Source organism: Pelophylax lessonae, assembly GCF_965119305.1.
Source record: "Pelophylax lessonae genome assembly, chromosome: 12".
Classification (NCBI taxonomy): domain Eukaryota; kingdom Metazoa; phylum Chordata; class Amphibia; order Anura; family Ranidae; genus Pelophylax; species Pelophylax lessonae.
Window position 1 is genome coordinate 100,788,203 of NC_138779.1, and position 20,971 is coordinate 100,809,173.

At 43.7% G+C, this 20,971-nt stretch overlaps 1 protein-coding gene and 1 long non-coding RNA gene across 3 annotated transcripts in view; one reads left to right on the top strand and one right to left on the bottom strand.

The window, feature by feature from the left end:
- LOC309568642 (branched-chain-amino-acid aminotransferase, mitochondrial-like) overlaps window positions 1-20,971 on the bottom strand; it is a 67,927-nt gene that overhangs the window by 28,206 nt on the left and 18,750 nt on the right. For both annotated transcript variants that reach the window (XM_082274371.1, XM_082274372.1), the window contains exon 2: window positions 3,049-3,126. In XM_082274371.1, the coding sequence (XP_082130497.1) occupies window positions 3,049-3,126 (78 nt within the window). The remainder of the gene's footprint in view (window positions 1-3,048; window positions 3,127-20,971) is intronic.
- On the top strand, window positions 5,242-19,072 carry LOC309568646. Its single transcript, XR_014226047.1, has 3 exons — window positions 5,242-5,731; window positions 14,828-14,982; window positions 19,052-19,072. It is a non-coding gene; the product is annotated as an uncharacterized lncRNA (long non-coding RNA).

The following is a 20,971-nucleotide window of genomic DNA, read 5'->3' on the forward strand; positions in this document are numbered from 1 at the left end:
CTGATTACGGGTTCCCCTGGGTTACCATTAGCAACAACATGACAGTTTGACATTTCCCAAGTGTTTTAGCTCAGTCAGGAAACAGTCCGGTAGCTTTGGTTTTTGTGTTTTTATTTGGAACTTGGATTGGAGAAGGGAATGAGTGGGATACTCCAACTTTATACACTATGCACAATTGGCTAGGACAACTTGAAAATGCTGAGTAACGCTAGTCACAGCTAGGCTGCTGCTTCACTTTGCCCTTAGCTGTGAAGTATAAGTGAATGAGCTTTCTGAGGTAATCTGTACTGTATTGCTGAACAACTTCAGGGCCCTTCCTGGCACCCCCTTTGTTCCTATTCTTTAGAGTCAACTACACGGCACCCCCTTCACTGATAAACTTCCTGTGTGAGCTGGCTCCTTGATCCCCCTGACTTCTCCGGAGTGGTCCCCTCTCTCAGGCAGACCTTTAGGCAAAACTCCTGGTACTCACGATACGGTTTGTCCCAAAAGTCTCTGCCAGCAGCTCCAATTGTCAGCGCTCTGGATCCTCTGCAGCTCAGCTCCACACACCTGGTTCCCTAGGCCGACCGCCTGAACCACCTTCCTCACACCTACAGGAGGAGAGACAGCCGTCCACCTCCTCCTGGGACTTTGCTCCCGCCAAAAGACACTATGCCTCATGCGCTCCCCGCTTTTATCACCAATCCCATGATGCACCTCTCCAGGTGCCAACCCACTGGGACAGTTACAAAAGCTTGTGTATCATTGGTCAGGTTTCCTCCACTGTCCAATGTCCAACAGGCCTCCCTATTGGACACAGTGGGGACACTCCCTCAGACCAGATGAATACACACTGAGCACAGAGAGCAGGCCTAACTAAAGATCAGGCTCCCCTGGGCGGGGGCGATCCCACGCATAGCCAGATGGAAACTGCAGTTGCCACTTTCTTTGGGGGGCTTGGCGTTGCCATGCTTTAAAAAGTATTACTGGGCAGCAGTTCTGGTTACAGTTAGGTGGTGGTTTGCCCAGCCCCGATCCAACCCGGCAGTCACCCTAGAGGCGGCTATTCTGGGCTCCTATGCGGCCCTGTGTAACCTAGTTTATAGGGGACATAGAGCTGCGGTTCAGGCAACGCCATCCATGCGTACGGTGGAGAGGGTGTGGGAGCAAATGCTGGTGGCCACGGGGGAGGCGGGGACTGTCTCACCCCACACTCCGCTATGTGGGAACCCGAACTTGTCTCACCTTAGGTCTATCCCGGATCCAAGCATCTGGGCTGGACATGGGATGACTAAGTTACAGCACATCATGCCTGCGGGCTCTTTGCTACCCCTTCCCGAGCTGCAGGAGAAATTCCGGGTTCCGTCTCGGATGTTATTTAGGTACCTACAGCTAAGACACGTGGTGCAGGCGCAATTTGCGGCTGCGGTGGTAATTGCTCCTCATAGAGTGGTAAGGTTTCTGACCACGCGTAATGCGGACAAGATTCTGTCTTCTATCTATCTCCGTCTTACGTTTGGTCAGTCAGATGGGGATCCCTCCCAGTTCGGGCGCTGGCGGCAGGATGTTCCTACTCTTCTTGAGGAGGACTGGGATCCTGGGATTCAACAATACCTACCCACAATGATCTCAGCCAGACATAGGTTTATCCAGCTAAAATTTTTGCATAGAGCGCATTATACTATACAGCGTTTGGCCAGGATCTATCCTTCGTATTCGGAGATATGTCATAAGTGTCAGCAGGCGGTTGGGACCTTCTTTCATGTTGTCTGGGAGTGTCCGAGAATTCAGGAGTACTGGAGGGAGGTGGTGGATGAGATGAGTATAGCGTCAGCCATACAGGTGCCCCTGGACCCTAGGATACTTCTTTTGGGCATGGGTGGCTTGGCAACGCAGGCTAAATACCTGAAACTGTTACTGTTTTATTTGTCTTTTTATGCCAGGAAGGCTCTCTTGCGAAACTGGAGGGGGTCTGCTTCCCCCACGATCGCCCAGTGGCGTGCGTTGGTGGAATCAGCCCTTCCATTATATAAACTGACCTATATGGGACGTCAATGCCCTCAGAAGTTTGGGAAGATATGGGATCCGTGGCTTGGGGCCAGGTCTCTATAGAATTAGATTCCAGGGGCTTACTTTGGTGGCGGGGGGGCTGTTCCATTACTTAATGTTTTATGGGCAATGTACTAGACTGGATTCCCCTGGGGGTATGGGGGGGGGCACAATTGTGGTACCCCCTGCCCCGGCCCTCTGGCCCCGCCTCCTCCATAGGGGACCCCGAGTATCCGTGGGTCTGAGATTCGGTTACTACTCAGTTTTGCTCGTGTTTGCGGTTTCCTTTGATTACATACTGATTACAACAACAATTGTGTCATGGTTCTTGTATTCCACCACCCAGGGATTATGCAGCACCAGGAGGGTCCACAACCAGCACCACTGTGCACCAGGGATGAGCTGGACGGGTTCGAGTTTGTACGTGCCGTTTCCGCCAGGAAGCCGACACTGCACTCTGCTAATCACAGGCACTGAGACATTTCCTGATCCGCAGCTGCACAGATCGGGAAATGTCTCACTGTCTGTGACTAGTGGAGTGCAGTGTTGGCTTCCTGGCGGGATCAGGCACGTACAAACTCGAGCACGCCCAAGCTCATCCCTGCTATGCACTCATCAACCTTTAAGCTGCACAATGGATGTAGCAAGCAATGAATATACACAAATAGTAGCTCAGCTCTGCCAGTGTTATGACGTTTCCAGGCCACAACAGGAATCACCAAAGGCAATGGCCACCGGATCCGAAAACCAGAAGCAGAAGTGTGATGTCAGCACGTAGCTCCACCCCAAACGTGTTTTGTGCAAAGGCACGTCCTCAGGGGATTAAGCAATGTCCTGAGGATGTGCCTTGGCACTCATATAGAGCTTAGTCTTGCATTAGTCGACCTTTTGGAAAGTTATGTACATTTCAGATTAAAATCTACTGGCTGAACATTCAGTCATTATCTTGTTTATCGTGCCAGTGTTTCCTGGAATGCATGGTCAGGACAATATCCTGTGTGGACCGGAGTTGCTCACCTTAAATGTTGTGCTTGCTGCTCTCCGTGTGATAATAGACCAACTGCGCTGTGCAGATACCAGCTGTCTGCCAAAAGCCTAGGAAAGAAAATTTAAAATATGGTTATATTCATTTTCAAATGTAATGTTAGGGTCACTGTGGCAATTCATTTTATTTGATTTTTGTACTTTGAGCAAGAGTCTCATGTTTGATGAATGCAAAAAAGAAGAAGTACATCAGACAGGATTCCCCCAGCAAGCTCAAAAACGCATTAATGCCATGAGTATAAACTCTAAAAGATACCTAAGGAACTCAAAGCTGGCACTGTGTTTGAGTCCTGCACACAACTCTGATCCTCCTGATTGCCCCAGAACGGAGGCCTGCAGATCAAAATGCTCAATGTACACTTCAGAGTACACTTTTTAAAATTTTATTGCAAAAAAAAAAACCCCCAAAAAAAACACAAATACATAACCCATTTTTTTTTCTTGTCAAATATAAGAGATAATGTTACGCCGAGAAAATGAATATCAAACATTCCACACTTTTAAATTGCGCATGCCTGTGCAACGACTAACAACGTACATTTTACCATGCAGAGGCAATGCTTTAAAAGCCTTTACAAGTTACAATTTAGATGTACAGAGGAGGTCTAGTGCTAGAATTACTGCCCGTGATCTAACATTCGTGGTGATACCTCACTGTGTGGGATGATCGCTGCTTGCTTGCGTGCGTGCCGGACTTTTGTGCGTGAGCACAGGGGCACTTTAATTTTTTTTTATTTTCTATTTTTACACTGTTGCTTTAATTTTTTAATTTTAATTTTTTATCACTTTTTTTGCTGTCACGAGTAATGTAAACATCCTTGTGACAGCAAGACGCATTTGACAGGTCCTCTTTATGGAGATATATGGAGTCTTCTAAAACAACAAATGCCTCCTCTGCACTAAAAAGCATTCAAAACACCAAGATCTATGTTTTTGAATGCTTTAGTTTTTTTAAAAAAACTGTGCCGAATGTTTCTGAGTAAACCGGAAGAGATGTTATATGATCACTTCCAGTTTACTGTTACGAACATTCAATCAAAGTTGATCCCGGATTTGCTTGGCTGTCAACCAGCCAGGGGATGCGCCGTTTGGGTCTCCCGGTGGGTCAAGAGAGGGAGCCCGAGAGAGCCACGGAAGGCGGTGGGAGCGTCCTACCTACCGCTGCCTGTAATAGCAATTGAGCTGCTTTAAAAAAAATGACAGCCATTAAAACACTATATCAGGGTGTTGCTTGCACCTGCAGGCATCATCCTGGTATAACCACCCAAAGTCCAGTGACATACGGTAGAGCTGAACGATTAATCGTTTAAAAAAATCACGATTTCGATTCAACCCCCCTCACGATCTTAATCCGGCATTTCCACGATTCAACAAGTGCAGAACCGTTCTCTGCTCAAAACATAAAAAATAAATAATAGCAGGTGGCAAATGTTTATCAACATTGCTAAGCGCTGAGAGATAAAAAGAAATATTATATCATTTGGTTCTTTTAAATAAAAGGGATGAATTTCGGTCTGCAAATTCGGTCAGTTTAACCACTTAAAGATTAAGCCTTTTTCTGACATTTGTTGCTTACAAGTTAAAATCAGTATTTTTTGCTAGAAAATTACTTAGAACCCCCAAACATATATATTTTTTTTTTTTTCGCGGAGACTAAATGGCGGTCGTTGCAATATTGTTTTTTACACTCTATTTGCGCAACAGTCTTTTTAAAAGCAATTTTTTTATGGAAAAATACACTACAATGAATTAAAAAAAAAAAAAACTAAACAGCAAAGTTAGCATAGTTTTTTTTTATAATGTAAAAATGATGTTACACCGAGAATTGTAATTTTTATTCTAAGCAAAAAAGTTGTGATTCTCATTTTATCCAGAATCGTGCAGCTCTAACGTACGAGTACGTCACTGGACGAGAAGTGGTTAATATAAACATGTTATACTCACCTGCTCCGTAGAATGGTTTTGCAGAAGATTTTGTAGATATTCACTAATTTGTTGCACATAAACTTTACTTCCTCTGTTTTATTAGGACAGCCAATTGAAAGGTATCCTATTCTTAAAATGTATCTAATCCATAATGTCAAATATTTTTCTTTTACACTTAAATGGAGTTCTACTTTAGATTTAAAAATGGCACAAGGACAACGGAACTTAGCAAAAGGGGGCCTCACAATACTTTTTTACCGCTGATGCAAATTTAACTGCTGCTGGAAGGATTTGTCCTGGTTTTCCACAAAGGGATTAACAGCATTGCATTAATTATCATTCTGGCAGCACTTGGAGGTATTGGCCCACTGGCAGACAGGGTACAAAAGGCGAATGCCTGATTTGCATTTGTGCACAGCTCAGCAAGATTAGTGGCGTGAGAAGCAAGTCCTGACACCCAGTCCCCTCCCCAAGGTGGGTGAGAAGGGGACTGTCCCCTGGGCTGGGCCAATCAGCGAGCAACCTGTCATAGTTGATTCTGGATACTGGACTCTGAACTCTTGGAGTTGACAGATAAACACTGTCTGTGTCTAAATATACTGCTATGTCCGCCTAACAAATCCAACCAATTCACGTGGAATTATAATAAAGAGAATGAAGAGGAAAAAGGAAGAACGCCATGATCAGTGAAGAGGACGTGTCTACTGACTCCTGTCTATGGGTGCAAACGGTGAGTACCAATTACATAACTATGGGCAGGACCTGGAGGCTCTTTTATACCATATGGCAAGTATGGTACATTGTGCTCTCCAAGAAATGAAAGGCCATCTTGTCAACAGTAGTTCTTCAGGGGATGCAGGCTGTAGTAAACGTAGCTTTCAATAATTAAGGGGTCTATATACTGATCTGTACGGATATAACAGTTACACTGACTTACATTACAGGATGTATACAAGCTATGGGACAGTTTCAAGTTTTGTTTGAGCATCTGAGTTTATGGTTTGACTAATAATTAATAAGCACAATAAGGCTCCATTCACACTTGTGCAACTTGTCATGCAACTTTGAACACCAAAGTTGCATGACAAGTTGCACCCCATAGTTTCCAATGAGTACCGCTCATATCTATGTGACAAACTCGCAGTGACTTCAAAAGTAGTTCATGAACTACTCTGGTCCAACTTACATGCAACTTGAGAGCCATGGACGTCTAGGTTAACCCTCAAAAGTTGCATGAAAGTCACACCTGAATGTTTTACATGCGACAGTTGTCCATTATCAGTGGTCAAAGCCAAAGTCGCATCAAAGTCGTAGCCATCCAAAGTTGCATCAAAGATGTACTCCCAAGTTCCGTGACTTTGGAGTCGTACAAGTGTGAACGGAGCCTAAAATAATGACAACCTAAGCTATTTGCTGACCGCATCCAGCATGCCTGAAAATGTTTGAGACTCATATGTAAAAGGTACTGCCAAAAGTGATGCAGCTATCACCTTTTGCACCACCTCCCCCTTCCTTTAGATTGTAAGCTCCATGAGCAGGGCCCTCCTATTCCTTCTGTATTGTATTTTAATTATTCTGTCCCCCTTTACATTGTAAAAGCGCTGTGCAAACTGTTGGCACTATTTAAATTCTGTATAATAATAATAATAATGAAAAAGGGGAATGATCATTCATAGGAGACGGAGGTTCTCTATTAACAGACAAGGTTGTTATGGAGCATTTCGTCGTGATCCATAAAAGGTCACTATGGACGTTTTTGATATGGGAAACTAACTCAAGCACTTCAAGATGAATGAATTTCATCAAAGCATATCACTGATAAGATGAGGTAACAAATTTCTGCCCACATATAAAACGCCCCGTGGCGCCCCGTGGCGCCCCCTTACAAATGCTTTCTCTAGGTTTACTCACTTAAAGAGGAGTTCCACCCCCCAGGACAAAATTAAAAGTCAGCAGCTACAAATACTTAAATTTTAGAACTTATCTGTCCAAGGAGCCTGCAATGTCGGCACCCAAAGCCGATTTTTGTTTCTGCTCTCGGGTGCTGCCACCACCATTCAGAGTAAGGGAACCTGGCAGTGAAGCCTTTCGTCTTCACAGCTGGATCCCTACTGCACATGCGCAAAGCGCGCTGTGCTTTCCAATTGGCCCAGCGGTGGAGGAAGAAGGAGGGGGGCCAAACTTCCGAGGGACGGCGCCGTGGCGCTGTCTCCTGGAACTGGGGAAGGGTACCTGTCAAAAACAGGTACCCCCTCCCCCCAGAAAGGTTCTAAATGTGGCACCGGAGGGGGGGAGGAAGCAGATGAGCGAAAGTTCTACTTTTGGGTGGAACTCTGCTTAAATAATAAAGCAAGGGGGAGCATGACAGCCCTGGAACATGCACTTTAGAATAGAAGCAATAGCTGCCCAAATACCTGTGTCTTGACTGACAGATTCCATTGACACTCCATTCACACTTGTGCAACTTGTCATGACACTGCACATCAAAATCAGATGACAAGTCATACGCCATGTTTTCCAATGACAACCATTAATATATGTGCGACTTAAAGTTGCAGCGACTTCCAAGTACTTTATGCACTACTTTGGTCTGACTTTCAGTTGTACCTGAATGTTTTACATACAACAGTAGGTCAGACTTTGCAGAGGGACAACAATTCACATCCAAGTCACACCCATACAAACTTGGGTCAAAGTTGTACAAGTGTGAAAGTACAATATAGATGAATAGATGGGATCACCTGAACAGGATCCAAACCACACAATGCCAATTAACAGTCAACTGATCCATTGGGTGAATTAATGTGTTTCTTAAAGAGACTAGGTAATGGGGTCTTCTAGACCCCAACTAGTTCACTTTGACAACAACCTGCACTCTAGACCCCCCTCCCCCTAAATTTTGTGCAGATCCCCCCCACCCCTGACTATAGAGAAGTGTGCTACTACCCTAAACAAGTAGCAGATTATTCTGGTTCTTTAGAAAATAATATCACGGCGACAAGTCACAACCATAATGTAGAGTTCTGAATCATTTATAAATGACACTTTACCATGAATAACCTCCAGTCAGTGAGGGGCAGGGGGCCTGTGCTTCATGTGTACAATATGGAAATCAACTTGTAACAGATCAGTCCACCACCATTGCTCTCTCACTTTAGGGCAGTAGATCCAGAACACACCAGATTGGGTCAGATATGATGGTTTGCCAGTAAAATGTGTCTTTATTTACAGATCCACCTATCTGCAATGGTAAATTCACTGCAGACATTAGACACGTGCAGAACAGAGAAATTTGTTTTGTTTAGTTTCGGATAGATTTGTTATGTTACTAAATTTGTTTTCTTATAAAATTCATTTTTGTTTGGTTTCGGAATTCGTTTAGTTTCGTTTCATTAAAATTTGTTTAAATTTATTAAATTTTCTAATGAATTCCAACTTTTCAGAAGGATTAGAATCCGGATCAGTCGAAAAACGATCGACCAATTTGAATTGTGTTTGAAAATATAGCTGGTTGTTAAGCAGCGGGCCGGAAAGCCGGCCGCCCGTGTCCTTAACAACCATGAGTAATCATCTGTCAGCAGGCTTCCCCACTGACAGATGAATGTAAAGAAAACAATGCCGGCATTGCCTGGAAATAGAAAAATGTAAAAATAACGGCGTGGGGTTCCCCACCGCCACAAAATCTATACCAGACCCTTATACGAGCATGCAGCCCGGCAGGTCAGGAAAAGGGGTGGGGGGGGGGGGTGAGCGAGCCTGAACCATACCAGGCCACATGCCCTCAACATGGGGGGTTGGGTGCTTTGGGGCAGGAGGGGCTCTGCGCCCAAACCCCAAAGCACCTTGTCCCCATGTAGATGGGGAAAAAGGGCCTCTTCCCGATAACCCTGGGCTGTGGTTGTCGGGGTCTGCGGACGGGGGGGCTTATTGGAATCTGGAAGCATCCTTTACCAAGGGGGCCCCCAGATCCTGACCCCCACTCCCCATATGAATGGGTACAGGAATCGCATCGCATTCCTGTTCAAATAACATGCAAATCTTCAGCAGTGCGATTTGAGCCTTTATTCTGTATGGTTCAAATCGAACAAAGTTTTCCCCAAAAACATGCAGGACCCTTTTTTTTTTTTCGGCTACACCAGAATCGGATTGCATAGGTGTTCAGACCCATGCAATTCAATTCTGCAAATCGCACTGTGTTTTTCAAACCGATTTTGGGGTGTCGTTAACATACACAACTGCATTGATTTGCATTAATGGGGTGCGATTTGCATGAGGTGAGGAATCCATACAAAATTCACTGCAAATTCCGCACCGTATCATTGTGAACCGGGCTCAATGTTCCGCCCCATGCTGATTCGTATTGACCCATCCAGGCTCCAGGATCCAGGGTGATGGCAGGTCCTTGAAATGCCTGCAACTTGCAGTAAAAGTCACTTTACAATATTTAAAATAAAGTGTATCCTCCAAATTTAGTTTCCATTTACACATGTACGACTGTCATGCGACTTTGGACATTAAAGTCGGATGACAAGTCGTACCCCATGTTTTTCAATTCATATATGTGCGACCTAAATTTGCAGCGATTTCAAAGTAGTTCATGCACTACTTTGGTCTGACTTTCGCGCAACTTAAGGGCCAAAGACTTCAATATTTCATGAAAGTCGTACCTACATTTTTTACCTGCATCAGTTGTCCATTAACATCGGCCGCACGACTTTGGTGTCATACAAGAGCCTACAGCTCCATTCACACTTGTAGGACTCCAAAATCACGCGACTTTGGGGTGCAACTTTGACGCAAATTTGGATGGTGTGTGATTGACCAATGATAATGGACAACTGTTGCATGTAAAACATTCAGGTATGACTTTCATGCAACTTTTGAAGGGTTACAAAATTAAATTCTATGGCACTCAAGTTGCACGAAAGTCAGGCCAAAGTAGTGCATAAAGTACTTTGAAGTCGCTGCAACATTAAGTCGCACATATATGAATGGTTATCATTAAAAAACATGGGGTACGACTTGTCATCTGACTTTAATGTCCGAAGTCGAATGACATGTCGTACAAGTGTGAATAGACACTTAGTGACAACTAAACCCAAGAACCAAAATCCAATATATTGCAGCTTACAGTTCTTAGATGTCGTGGCTGCATTATATTGCATCAGCAAATACAAAAAATAGTGATGTCGACATGTTTGCAGTCCATATCTGGAGAGCAGCCTAGCCACTTGCCACCCGTATAACTTCCTTATACGGCGGCAAGGTGGCACTGCTGCGCTGGATTACTTATCTAGTACGTGATCCGACACTTCCAGGTCTGGGGCGTGCATGTGCAGCACCAGTGACCCGCTCCGATTATACACAACAGGAGCTGATCTACGGGTACCACATACTCAATGTCTGCCGGCACCCGCTCTTCATCCAGCACAACCACATGCCTATGTAAACAAGAAAAGCGTCCCAGCCGGGAAAACACATGGTGATTATTGCTAGTGCCAATAATCAGGTTGGTTGTACCCAAGTTGATTGATGGATCAACCTGGGTACAATACATGGTTCTAATCTCAGCCGGTCCCTGCTGAACCGTCTATGACCGGTTTAACGTTTCACCCAATGCAGGCTTGATTACAGAGATTTCTTGATCAAGTCCATTATTAGGTAAAATGGTAGAGGGGGCGACCCTAGATGTGGCCGTTGTGTGCTAAGCCCAGGTTAATAAAGTTGCATGCGATCAGACAAGATCTGTGTGCGACTTCCGGCTTGGAGTTCATTTGATATTAGATTAGCACACAGAAAGTTACATGCATGCTGGATTTCTTGCATAATTAACAGGTATTTTTCTTTACTTGCAGAAAACGTACTTCGCCTGTAAAAAGAAAACAAATTCTGCCACCATATCCAAAGAATGGTGAGCTGCGATATAGGGATCGATCGATAAAGTGTTTTCAGGGCCCATACCGATTTTCTTGCTACCCTTCAGGCCGATATTCTGCACATTTAAAGTTTTTATTTTTTCACTGTCCTTTAAAAAAAAAAAAATAAAAAATTTTGATCACTTTTATTGCTGTCACAAGGAATGTAAATATCCCTTGTGACAGTAATAGGCAGTGACAGGTTCTCTTTATGGAGGGATCTGGGGTCAAAAAAACCCAAAACCCCTCCTCTGCAGTTAAAAGCATTCAAAACACTAAGTTTGGCTGTTTTGAATGCTGTGATTTTTTTTTAAATCTAGGCACCCTAAAGGCTCCAGTACCCGAAGTGACGTCATGGCATTGCTTCTGGGTTTTTACATCGGAGACCCGATCAGAGCTCAATGTGGATTTAATCGGGTCTTCGGCCCGCCGGCGGACGACCCGGCTGGTAACTCGGGTCTCCGGTGGGATGGGAGACCCAGGCGAGCCAGGGAAGGCAGCATGGGGGGGGGGGGGGGGTGACCACTCCTGCTCCCTGTAATGACAAACGTGCGGTCGTCGACTCTAAACACTGGTACCGGGGTGATGCCTCTAGCTGCAGGCATCACTCCGGTACAACCACTTGGGGCAATATTGGTCATATCGGCAAGTTTGTGGCCGATAATTCATAAAAAGTGAATATCGGCCTCTGATAATAGGTCGATCCCTACTGCGATATTATTATTGTCCTTGGATTTTGACATATGCAATTTTAAATCTTTGCTGCTTCACAGTTCTGTCTCTTAGAAAAATTTAGCGTAAGTGATAGCCTATAAAAGAAAAAAACGCGAGCGCTCAGCCCAAGTATGGTCATTTGTAAACAAGAAAAGGATGATTGAGCTATGTGCAATAAACCATATTAGGCCTCTTTCACACGGAGCGGACCGTATTGCGATCCGCTCCGGCACTTTTTTTTTTTTTCACGGACACGGATGACATTTGTGTCATCCGGTCCGTATATCCGCATATCACCCCATCCGTTTGCGGAGGATATAGCGACATAATGTATGTCTATGGGATTGCGGATGTCAGCGGATGACACCGCTGACATCTGATTTTGCGTCCTTTCCGTTTTTTAAGCGGAAGAAAAAATAGAGTTCTGTTCCGTGCCAAAAAACGGAACAGAACTGAAAGGACGCAAATCAGATTTCAGCAGATGGTCATCCGCTGACATCCGCAATCCCATTGACATGCATTATGTCCGTATATCACCCATAAACGGATAGGGTGATATACGGACATACGGAACACCCGTGTGAAAGAGGCCTTAAAGGTGACACAGAATAAGGAATCGTCAAGAAAGTTGAATAGATACAAGAGAATAATAATAATAAATATTCAACAAAGTACAAAACTTGAATTTAGATACAAAGTAATCCTGAGTAGATTTAGGCTACATTCACACCTGAGCGTAGTGTTTTTGTGCGTTTTTACCGCGATTTTACCGCGATTTTACAAGCGTTTTTTGTGCAGGCGTTTTTTGATTGAATAGATATCAATGGAAAACGCCTGTAATCTGCCCAAAAAGAAGCTCATGTACTTTTTTGAGCGTTGGGCGTTTTGTATACAGCGTCAAAACGCTCAGATGTGAACAGGGGCCATTGAAATGAATAGGATTTGTCTTGTTGGGCGTTTTGAGAGCTGATCCTAGAGCAGAAAAACTCCCCAAAAACGCCCCAAAACGCCTAGATGTGAACGGAGCCTTAGTCACAGATATACCATACGCCAGTGATGGCGAATCTTGGCACCCCAGATGTTTTGGAAGTACATTTCCCATGATGCTCATGCACAGTGTATTTGAGCATCATGGGAAATGTAGTTCCAAAACATCTTGGGTGCCAAGAGTCGCCATCACTGCCATACGCTATACAGGCATACCCCGCTTTAAGTACACTCACTTTAAGTACACTGGCGAGTAAGGACACAGCTTGTTCAGCTTGGCATGACACTACTCCCGGTTTTTAACATTGGCGTCTATAGGAAATCTTGGTCAGCTTGACATGGCACTGCTCCCAAACCATAAGTGACAGGGATACCAAACTTAGGAAGCACAGAGAGGGGACCCAGGACTACAACATATCCTGTTTGTGGCTGACCAGCTTGCCTAGGTAATCTACTATGTCATAGTCCTGGATCCTCTTAACATGCTCCCCAAGCTTGGTGTCCTTGTCACATGGTTTGGGAGCAATGCCATGTCAAGCTGACCAAGATTTCCTATGCAGCTAGTGTATTTACATGCATTGAGAAGTGAAAAAAGGTATTGCTTCACTTTAAGTACATTTTCATTTTACATACATGCTCTGGTCCCATTGTGTACTTAAAAGTGGGGTATGCCTGTACAAGAACATCTCATCACTATCTGGCTATGAGACCATGCCGCCAGAAGGGGGAGCTCCAGAGACACGTAAAGAAAGCACAAAGAGATCCAGCGCAGTGCTCATACTGCCCATAGATCTCTAAACAGAGAACGTGATTATTTGAATAATACAAACATTATATTAAATACTATACTAAAATACAACATTTGATAAAAACAAATAAAGCACTGTCAGTACAAATGATATAACCAAATTATCAAGCAAGTGGATTACAGGTACCCTTATATGATGATATCAAATAATTGTTTTCACTAATATATAGTGTAAAAGTGTTTTTCCCGGTCAACTTCAATGTGTTTCACGTTTAGCTTCACCAGAAGATAGACTACTTGTAAACAATATTACATTCGCTCGGGGTTGGTTACAAGACCCCCATGATATCCCCGCAACAGCAGGCTCCCCCACTACCCAAATCCAGAGAAACAGAATCCGGACAAAAACGTGGGCTTGCCGGTCTACTGACACTTAAAACGTAAATAAATGGTGAATAGTTATCTGTGAAGCGGTCTTTTGCCAGCTTCAGCATCTTCTTTTGAGTGTTGGTCCTAGGGCCTCTTCATTGACTTGCATGGAATGACATTACGCATGCGCAGGAGTTAGTGATCCAGTCACTCAGACACCAGCCTGCCACTCTAAGCTGAGCTGTGCATGACAGCGAGCAGGCAGGTGGGGGCCTTTTTTTGCAGTACATGCGTTTCTGCAAAAAAAAAAAAAAAAAGCCTGCCTGCTTGCCGTTTCTTACAGCAGAACTTCAGGCAAATCAATAATTAGGGTAAGCACAAGGGGGCGCCCAAGCACTGCAACTTTAAGCTGTCAAATGACCACACAAAAATCCCCATGATTAAATTCAACTCTGGCTGTACAGAAGTATGAGCGTCCTTGGACTGCGATCTAAGTAACAGAAGTATTGAATACTAAATATATCAGAAATCTAGAAATACTTAGGCTGGCCATACATGTTCAATTTTCTGTTAGATTTACCAAAAACTATATAATATGAGGTCAAAACTAAACAACACTTTCAACTGTTTTGAGCTCCTCCTGATCCCAGTCTCATGCATTTCGCCCCACCGACCAGAGCTTAATCATACCCTTTTGGGTCTTTAATGCCACTCGAAACATGAAGTGATTCTGCTGCAATCGTTGGGCGGCAATCAGGCAACAAATGCGCATAGGCCATCCCTTGAAGGGAAATTGCATGTAAATCGCTCAACCAAATCGCTACGCGGAAGTGTGAATGCAACCTAATTCTATTAATATTTCCAGTTTCAGCATTACTGTGTGTGGCCTCATTTACAATAGTGGTAGGGTTTACTGCCCCTCTAAAAAGCAATCCTCAGTGGATCGCTTTTCAGAATAGGTTGACAGACGGCTCAGAGGTGATAGGTTGCCTCCTGAACGCCTGTTTTAACCTTTAAAAGCCTGAAGATTCACATCACAACTGCATGCATTACATTTTGGTTGAAACTTACCATTTCCCTTTGTCTTTTACAGAGAATGGACTGACTGGAGATGAGACCTGGGCTCACAAGAATTGGAAGTCACAGTTTTCCTTATCAGCAATTCCCTTGGGACTATTTACAATGCACTTAGTGCAAAGATATTAGTGCGATGTTGCATTTGTATATGCAAGTATAGCGTCAAATAAGGTAAATAGTTAGAATTATTTTTTTTTTTACTTATTCTAATCTTCAGTAATTGGGATAATTATATTTAAAAAAAAAAAAAAAAAAAAGATAGTAAGCCTAAAGAAAACCTGTACTTACTGCTTACTATGGAAAATAATTGGTTTACTTCCCAGCTTCTCCAGTTTGCAGCCAGAGAAATACATACCCTGTCTATCCTGGTATGTGACACTCCTACCTACCACCCCACTATTTCCAAGCCAACAATCACAAGGCCTCAGTGCTGTTCCATGGGGCCGGAAGAGCCTTGCTGAGCGGATTGTGACATTCACAGAATCAAACCTTGTGTGAGATCTCAGGGGCTCTGACTCCTGGAGAGACTTCTGGTGTATGCTGTGCAGAAAACCTCTTCAGGCTCATGCACACGGTCATTAACCACTTCTGAACTGGAAGGATTTTCCCCCTTAATGACCAGGCCATTTTTTGCGATACGGCACTGCGTTACTTTAACGGACAATTGCGCGGTCGTGCGACGCTGTACCCAAAAAAAAATTGAGGTCCTTTTTTTCCCACAAATAGAGCTTTCTTTGGTGGTATTTGATCACCTCTGTGATTTTTATTTTTTGCGCTATAAAAAAAAAAAAAAAAAACAAAATTTTCCACTTTCTGCTATATAACATCCCCCCCCACTCAAATCTAATTTGTTCATCATTTTAGGCCAATTTGTATTCCGCTACATATTTTTGGTAAACAAAATCCCAATAAGCTTATTTTGATTTGTTTGCGCAAAAGTTATCGCGGCTACAAACCAGGGGAAAGATTTATGTCATTTTTATTTATTTATTTTTTACTAGTAATGGCGGCGATCTGCGATTTATAGCGGGACTGCGACATTGCAGGGAACAGATCGGACCCCCTAACTGACATTTTTGAGGGGACCAGTGACATTACTACAGTAATCAGTGCTAAAAATAAGCACTGTTACTGGAATAATGACACTGGCACGGAAGGGGTTGACCCACAGGCGTTTAAAGGGTTAAGTGTGAGCCTAGGGGGTGTTTTCTAACTGTGGGGGGATGGGCTTCTAAAATCAATACAGAGACCTGTGTTCCTAAATTGGAGGAACACAGGAGCTCTGTATTGATTCCAGAGAGAACAACCGTCTGCTGTGATTACAACGGCAGACCGCCATTCTCTCAAGAGGAGCGATCCCGGGTGCCCGGTGGCAGTCGCTGCCGCCGGCCCCGTGAATCGGCTTCCCCGCTGGCGTACAGGTACGGCAATTCGCGGGAACCTGCCGACCTGTGCCCGTATAACTGCGACGGCTGGTCGGCAAGTGGAAAAGACGCTGAATTCAGATCCATACAACGTATAGTTTTTACAGGACTGAACACAGCAGTATTGTATATCCACTTCTAGACCAGGCCTTTTCTGACACTTTTTGTTCACATGTAACAATCAGTATTTTATGCTAGAAAACTACTTAGAATTACACACACATTATATATTTTTTAAAGAAGAGGCCCTAGAAAATAAAGTGGTGAATTTTGCAATTTTGTATGTCACACAGTATTTGTGCAGCGGTTTTTTAAACTACACTTTTTTGAATTTGAATGCAAAAAAATAAATCAAAAAACACCCACTTTTTTGTAAAATATAAAAGATGATGTTACGCTGAGTAAATAGATACCAAACATGTCACACTTTAAAGTGGTTGTATACCCCACTTGGTGATTTTTTTACCTACAGGTAAGCCTATAATAAAGCTTACTTGTAGGTAAAATGAATATCTCCTTAAACTGCATGGTTTAGGAGATATTCACCCTGCATGCAGCCGCTGACATCAGCGGCGCATGCGCTCTAAATGTCCGCGTACCGTGCCGGAACTTCAGAGCTCCATGCCCAAACGAAGGGTTCCCCCGCGCATGCTTGGCATCATTGCGGCTTCGGCCACTCACAGCACTGGAGCCTGCAAACCCGGAAGAAATGCAAAGGGAACATGTCAGCTCCCTCAGCGGTGACTGGGTGCCACTGCGGGGGCTTCGTTCTAATGCATTTCATAAGGTGCTAGTATGCAATGCATACTAGCACATTATGCTATTGTCTTGCAGGGGTTTTTTTGTTTTTTTTTTAAGCGGTTTACTACCGCTTTAAAACTCTGCTACGGCATACGTTTGTGCAAAGGCACCAAATAACGTAAGCTTTACTATCCATAGGCGACGGTTATAAAAAAGCTTTACAGGTTACCACTTTAGATGTACAGAGGAGGTCTGGTACTAGAATTTATGCCCATGACCAGCCGTTGGCAGTGACAACTCACTGTGTGGGACGATCACTGTTTGCCTTTACACGTGAGCACTGGAGGACGGGAGCACTTACATTTTTGTCGTTTCATTTTTTTTTTTTTTTTGCTGTCACAAGGAATGTAAAAATCCTTGTGACAGCAATAGGCATGTGACCAGAACTCCTTATGGAGCGATCTGGAGTCCAAAAGACCCCAAATCCCTCCATAAAAGCATTTGATCACACCAAGATCGGTGTTATCAAATGCTTTTGTTTTTTTTAAATGGTGGCGTTGACATCCGAGTAAACCGGATGTGATGTCAGGTTATCCCTCCCGGGTTACCATAGCCAAGACCCAATTCTGGCTTTGTTCAGATCTCCAGGTGGGACGGAAGAGCCAGAGCAAGCCGTGGAGAGGGATGTCACCTCCGGTTGCTTGAAAAAGCAATCTAGCAGCTATATAGCCCCTAGGATTGCTTTTACAAGAGAGCCAACTGCCAGCTCTAAAAAACGGTACTGGGCTGATGCCTGCAGATGCACTCATCATCCCGGTATAACCATCTGAAGTTTAACGAGGCATGGGTATGTCACTGGTCCAGAAGTGGATATTATAGGCTCATGCACACAGCTGTGTTGTGCTCAGCTATCTTGCGCTGTGTTCAGCTGAGTAAAATCAAGGTAAAATATTCTGCATCTGATCAACATTCTTGCATAATTTACACATTATGTAAATACACATACAAGCATACATACTGGGAATGAAAACTGAGTTAGCAGAATGGAAGAAGAATTTAACAAGTGTGAATAGTTTACTGACATTTAAGGCTTGTTTTACTCTGCTGATTCTTGCTGCTGGAATCCATTGTATGCATGTTATCCCCCATGTGAAGGAGGCAATTGGTGCAAACAGAAGTACTTTACAGACCATTATATGCATTTCTTTGCAGAATCTTTCTGCCACCATGACCTGACAATATCTGACATTGTATCTGGAGTTCATGTGAAATTAAAGTAGAACTATGGGCAAATTTTGTTTTTCCATTTTGAAAAGAGCAAGGGAGGGTTATAACTTCATTTAAAAAAATGTCACCATCTGTGTCCCATTGTGGAGATTTCCCTTCACTTCCTGTCCCATTATCAAACAGGAAGTGGAAGGAAATCCCTGCAAATTAAGGGATTAAATTAATTCCTTAAATCCCCAGAACTAGTGTCCCCGTTGGAAGATTTGGTGAAGGGGGGGGGGGGGGGAGTTATGGTGTGGGGTTGTTTTTCAAGGCTTTGGCTTGGCTCCTTAGATCCAATGAAGGGAACTCTTAAAGGGGTAAGCATGCCAAGACATTTTGACAATTTCATGCTTCCAACTTTGTGGTAACAGTTTTGGGATGGCTCCTTCCTGTTCCAACATGACTGCGTACCAATGCACAAAGCAAGGTCCATAAAGACATGGATGAGCAAGTTTGGGGTAAAGGAACTTGACGGACCTCAACCCAATAGAACACCTTTGGGATGAATTAGAGCGGAGACTGCGAGCCAGACCTTCTTTCCAACATCAGTGCCTGACTTCACAAATGCTCTTCTGGAAGAATGGGCAAACATTCCCATAGACACACTCCTAAACCTTGTGGACAGCCTTCCCAGAAGAGTTGAAGCTGTTATAGCTGCAAAGGTTGGGCCAACTCCATACTGAACCCTACGGACTACGACTGGGAGGCCATTAAAGTTCATGTGCATGTAAAGGCAGGGGTCCCAATACTTTTGGTAATATAATGTATATCAATTCTTTATTCATGTCAGACAACCTTTTCTATAGGTAGGTACCACTTGCATTGCCTTCACCAGCCAAGTTCTTTAGCTAATTTTATTTTAGATGTAGCAGAGATATATAGAAAGATAAATGATCATTTCCAGCCTGCAGGATTCCTGGTAACATCATAGATGGTCTTTTTTATTCCTGACATCCGATGATTGTCACATGACTACTGTCAATTTTGACTTCCTGTGACAATCTAATCCCTAACATGGCCACCTTCAGATTTAGAGAGACTTAAGCCTAGTACACAATAAAGGTTTTTTTGGGTTGAATGAAAAAAAAAAAAAACGGTCACCTCTGGTCGGAGTGTGCAACCGGCTTTATCAGGGGCTGCAGGCAATACCCTTCCCTGGGCAGGAAATCAGTTTTGAGGAGAAAAAGATCATTACTTCAATTTTCATCAAGGGAACCTTTCCCAATATAGGGAGCCACCACTGACAAATTATGGGAAACATCTCATATGCCAAAGGCTACCACTATTGGGCTTCCAGCAACTTAACCCAACATAACACATGTATATTGATAGATTACCCACTTGCCCTCCGGAAGATTTACCCCCCCCCCCTTCATGACCAGACTATTTTTTGCGATACGGCACTGCATTACTGTACCCAAATAAAGTTTGTTATTTTTTTCCCCCACAAAGAGCTTTAGCCCCGGTTCACACTAGGGCGACCTGTGAGGCGACCTGGTCGCCTCACAGGCCGCCGCAGGTCGCCTCCCATAGGGAAGCTACGGACCCGTTCTAATAGGAGCGACACAAGTCGCTCCGACCTAGAAAAAGGGTCCGGAGCTTCTTTGGGGCGACCAGGAGGCGACCGCCATAGACTTCAATGTTATGAAGTCTGTGGCGGCCGCTCCGAGGTCGCGGCGCGCTGCTCGCACCGCGATCTCGGAGGTCGCCCCTGAAAGTAGCGTCGCGCCAGTGTGAACCGGCGCTTAGTGGTATGTGCTGTTTTTATTTTTTTGTGCTATAAACAAAACAAAGAGCAACAATTTTGAAAATAAAGCAATATTTTTTACTTTCTGCTATAAAACACATCCAATTAAAAAAATGTAAAAAAAAAAAAAAAAAAATCTAATTTCTTCCATCAATTTAGGTCAATATGTATTCTGCTACATATTTTTGGTAAAAAAAAAAAATGTAAAACACCAGCGTCATGTGGCTAGACTCCTCCCAACGGGTTTCGTCATAACTGACATCATCAGGGGCATTTTATCCATGTCCCATTGTGGAGATTTCCCTTCACTTCCTGTCCAATAGCCAAACAGAAATTGAGAGGAAATCTCTGCAAATTAAGGGAATTCCTTGGAGCTCCCAAGTTACCACAATTAGTTTTCTGGGGACAACCCAAAATTTTGAATCTTTTTAACTTTCACTTTCAATGATAACTTAAAAAAGACAAATAAGGTGAATCTTACTAAACAGGGTGCAGACAGCAATAAAAATCCGATCGATGCTCTAATCCAGTGATAGCGAACCTTGGCACCCCAGATGTTTTGGAACTACATTTCCCATGATGCTCAATTACACTGCAGAATGCACGAGCATCATGGGAAATGTAGTTCCAAAACATCTGGGGTGCCAAGGTTCGCCATCACTGCTAATCCTTCTCCACTCTATCCAGAACTTAGAAAAAAATAATAATCTGCCTTTGGTTCTACTTACCCACCTCATGCTTGGTAAAAGCATCTACGGACAATAGATATATGGCCGACATTGATGTGGTAACCAATGCACAGAAGGAAAATGATCTGTCAGGGTGTATGGCCTTCATATGCACTTTTCTGGATGCCGAGTGATCTAAATTTGGCTAGGTTACCACAAAGCCAGAGAAGCATCCAAAGGCAAATCAGAAATCTGTACGCAGGCGTTTCCTTTTCTGTCATCTCTATGTAACCTATATGAATATTCTATTA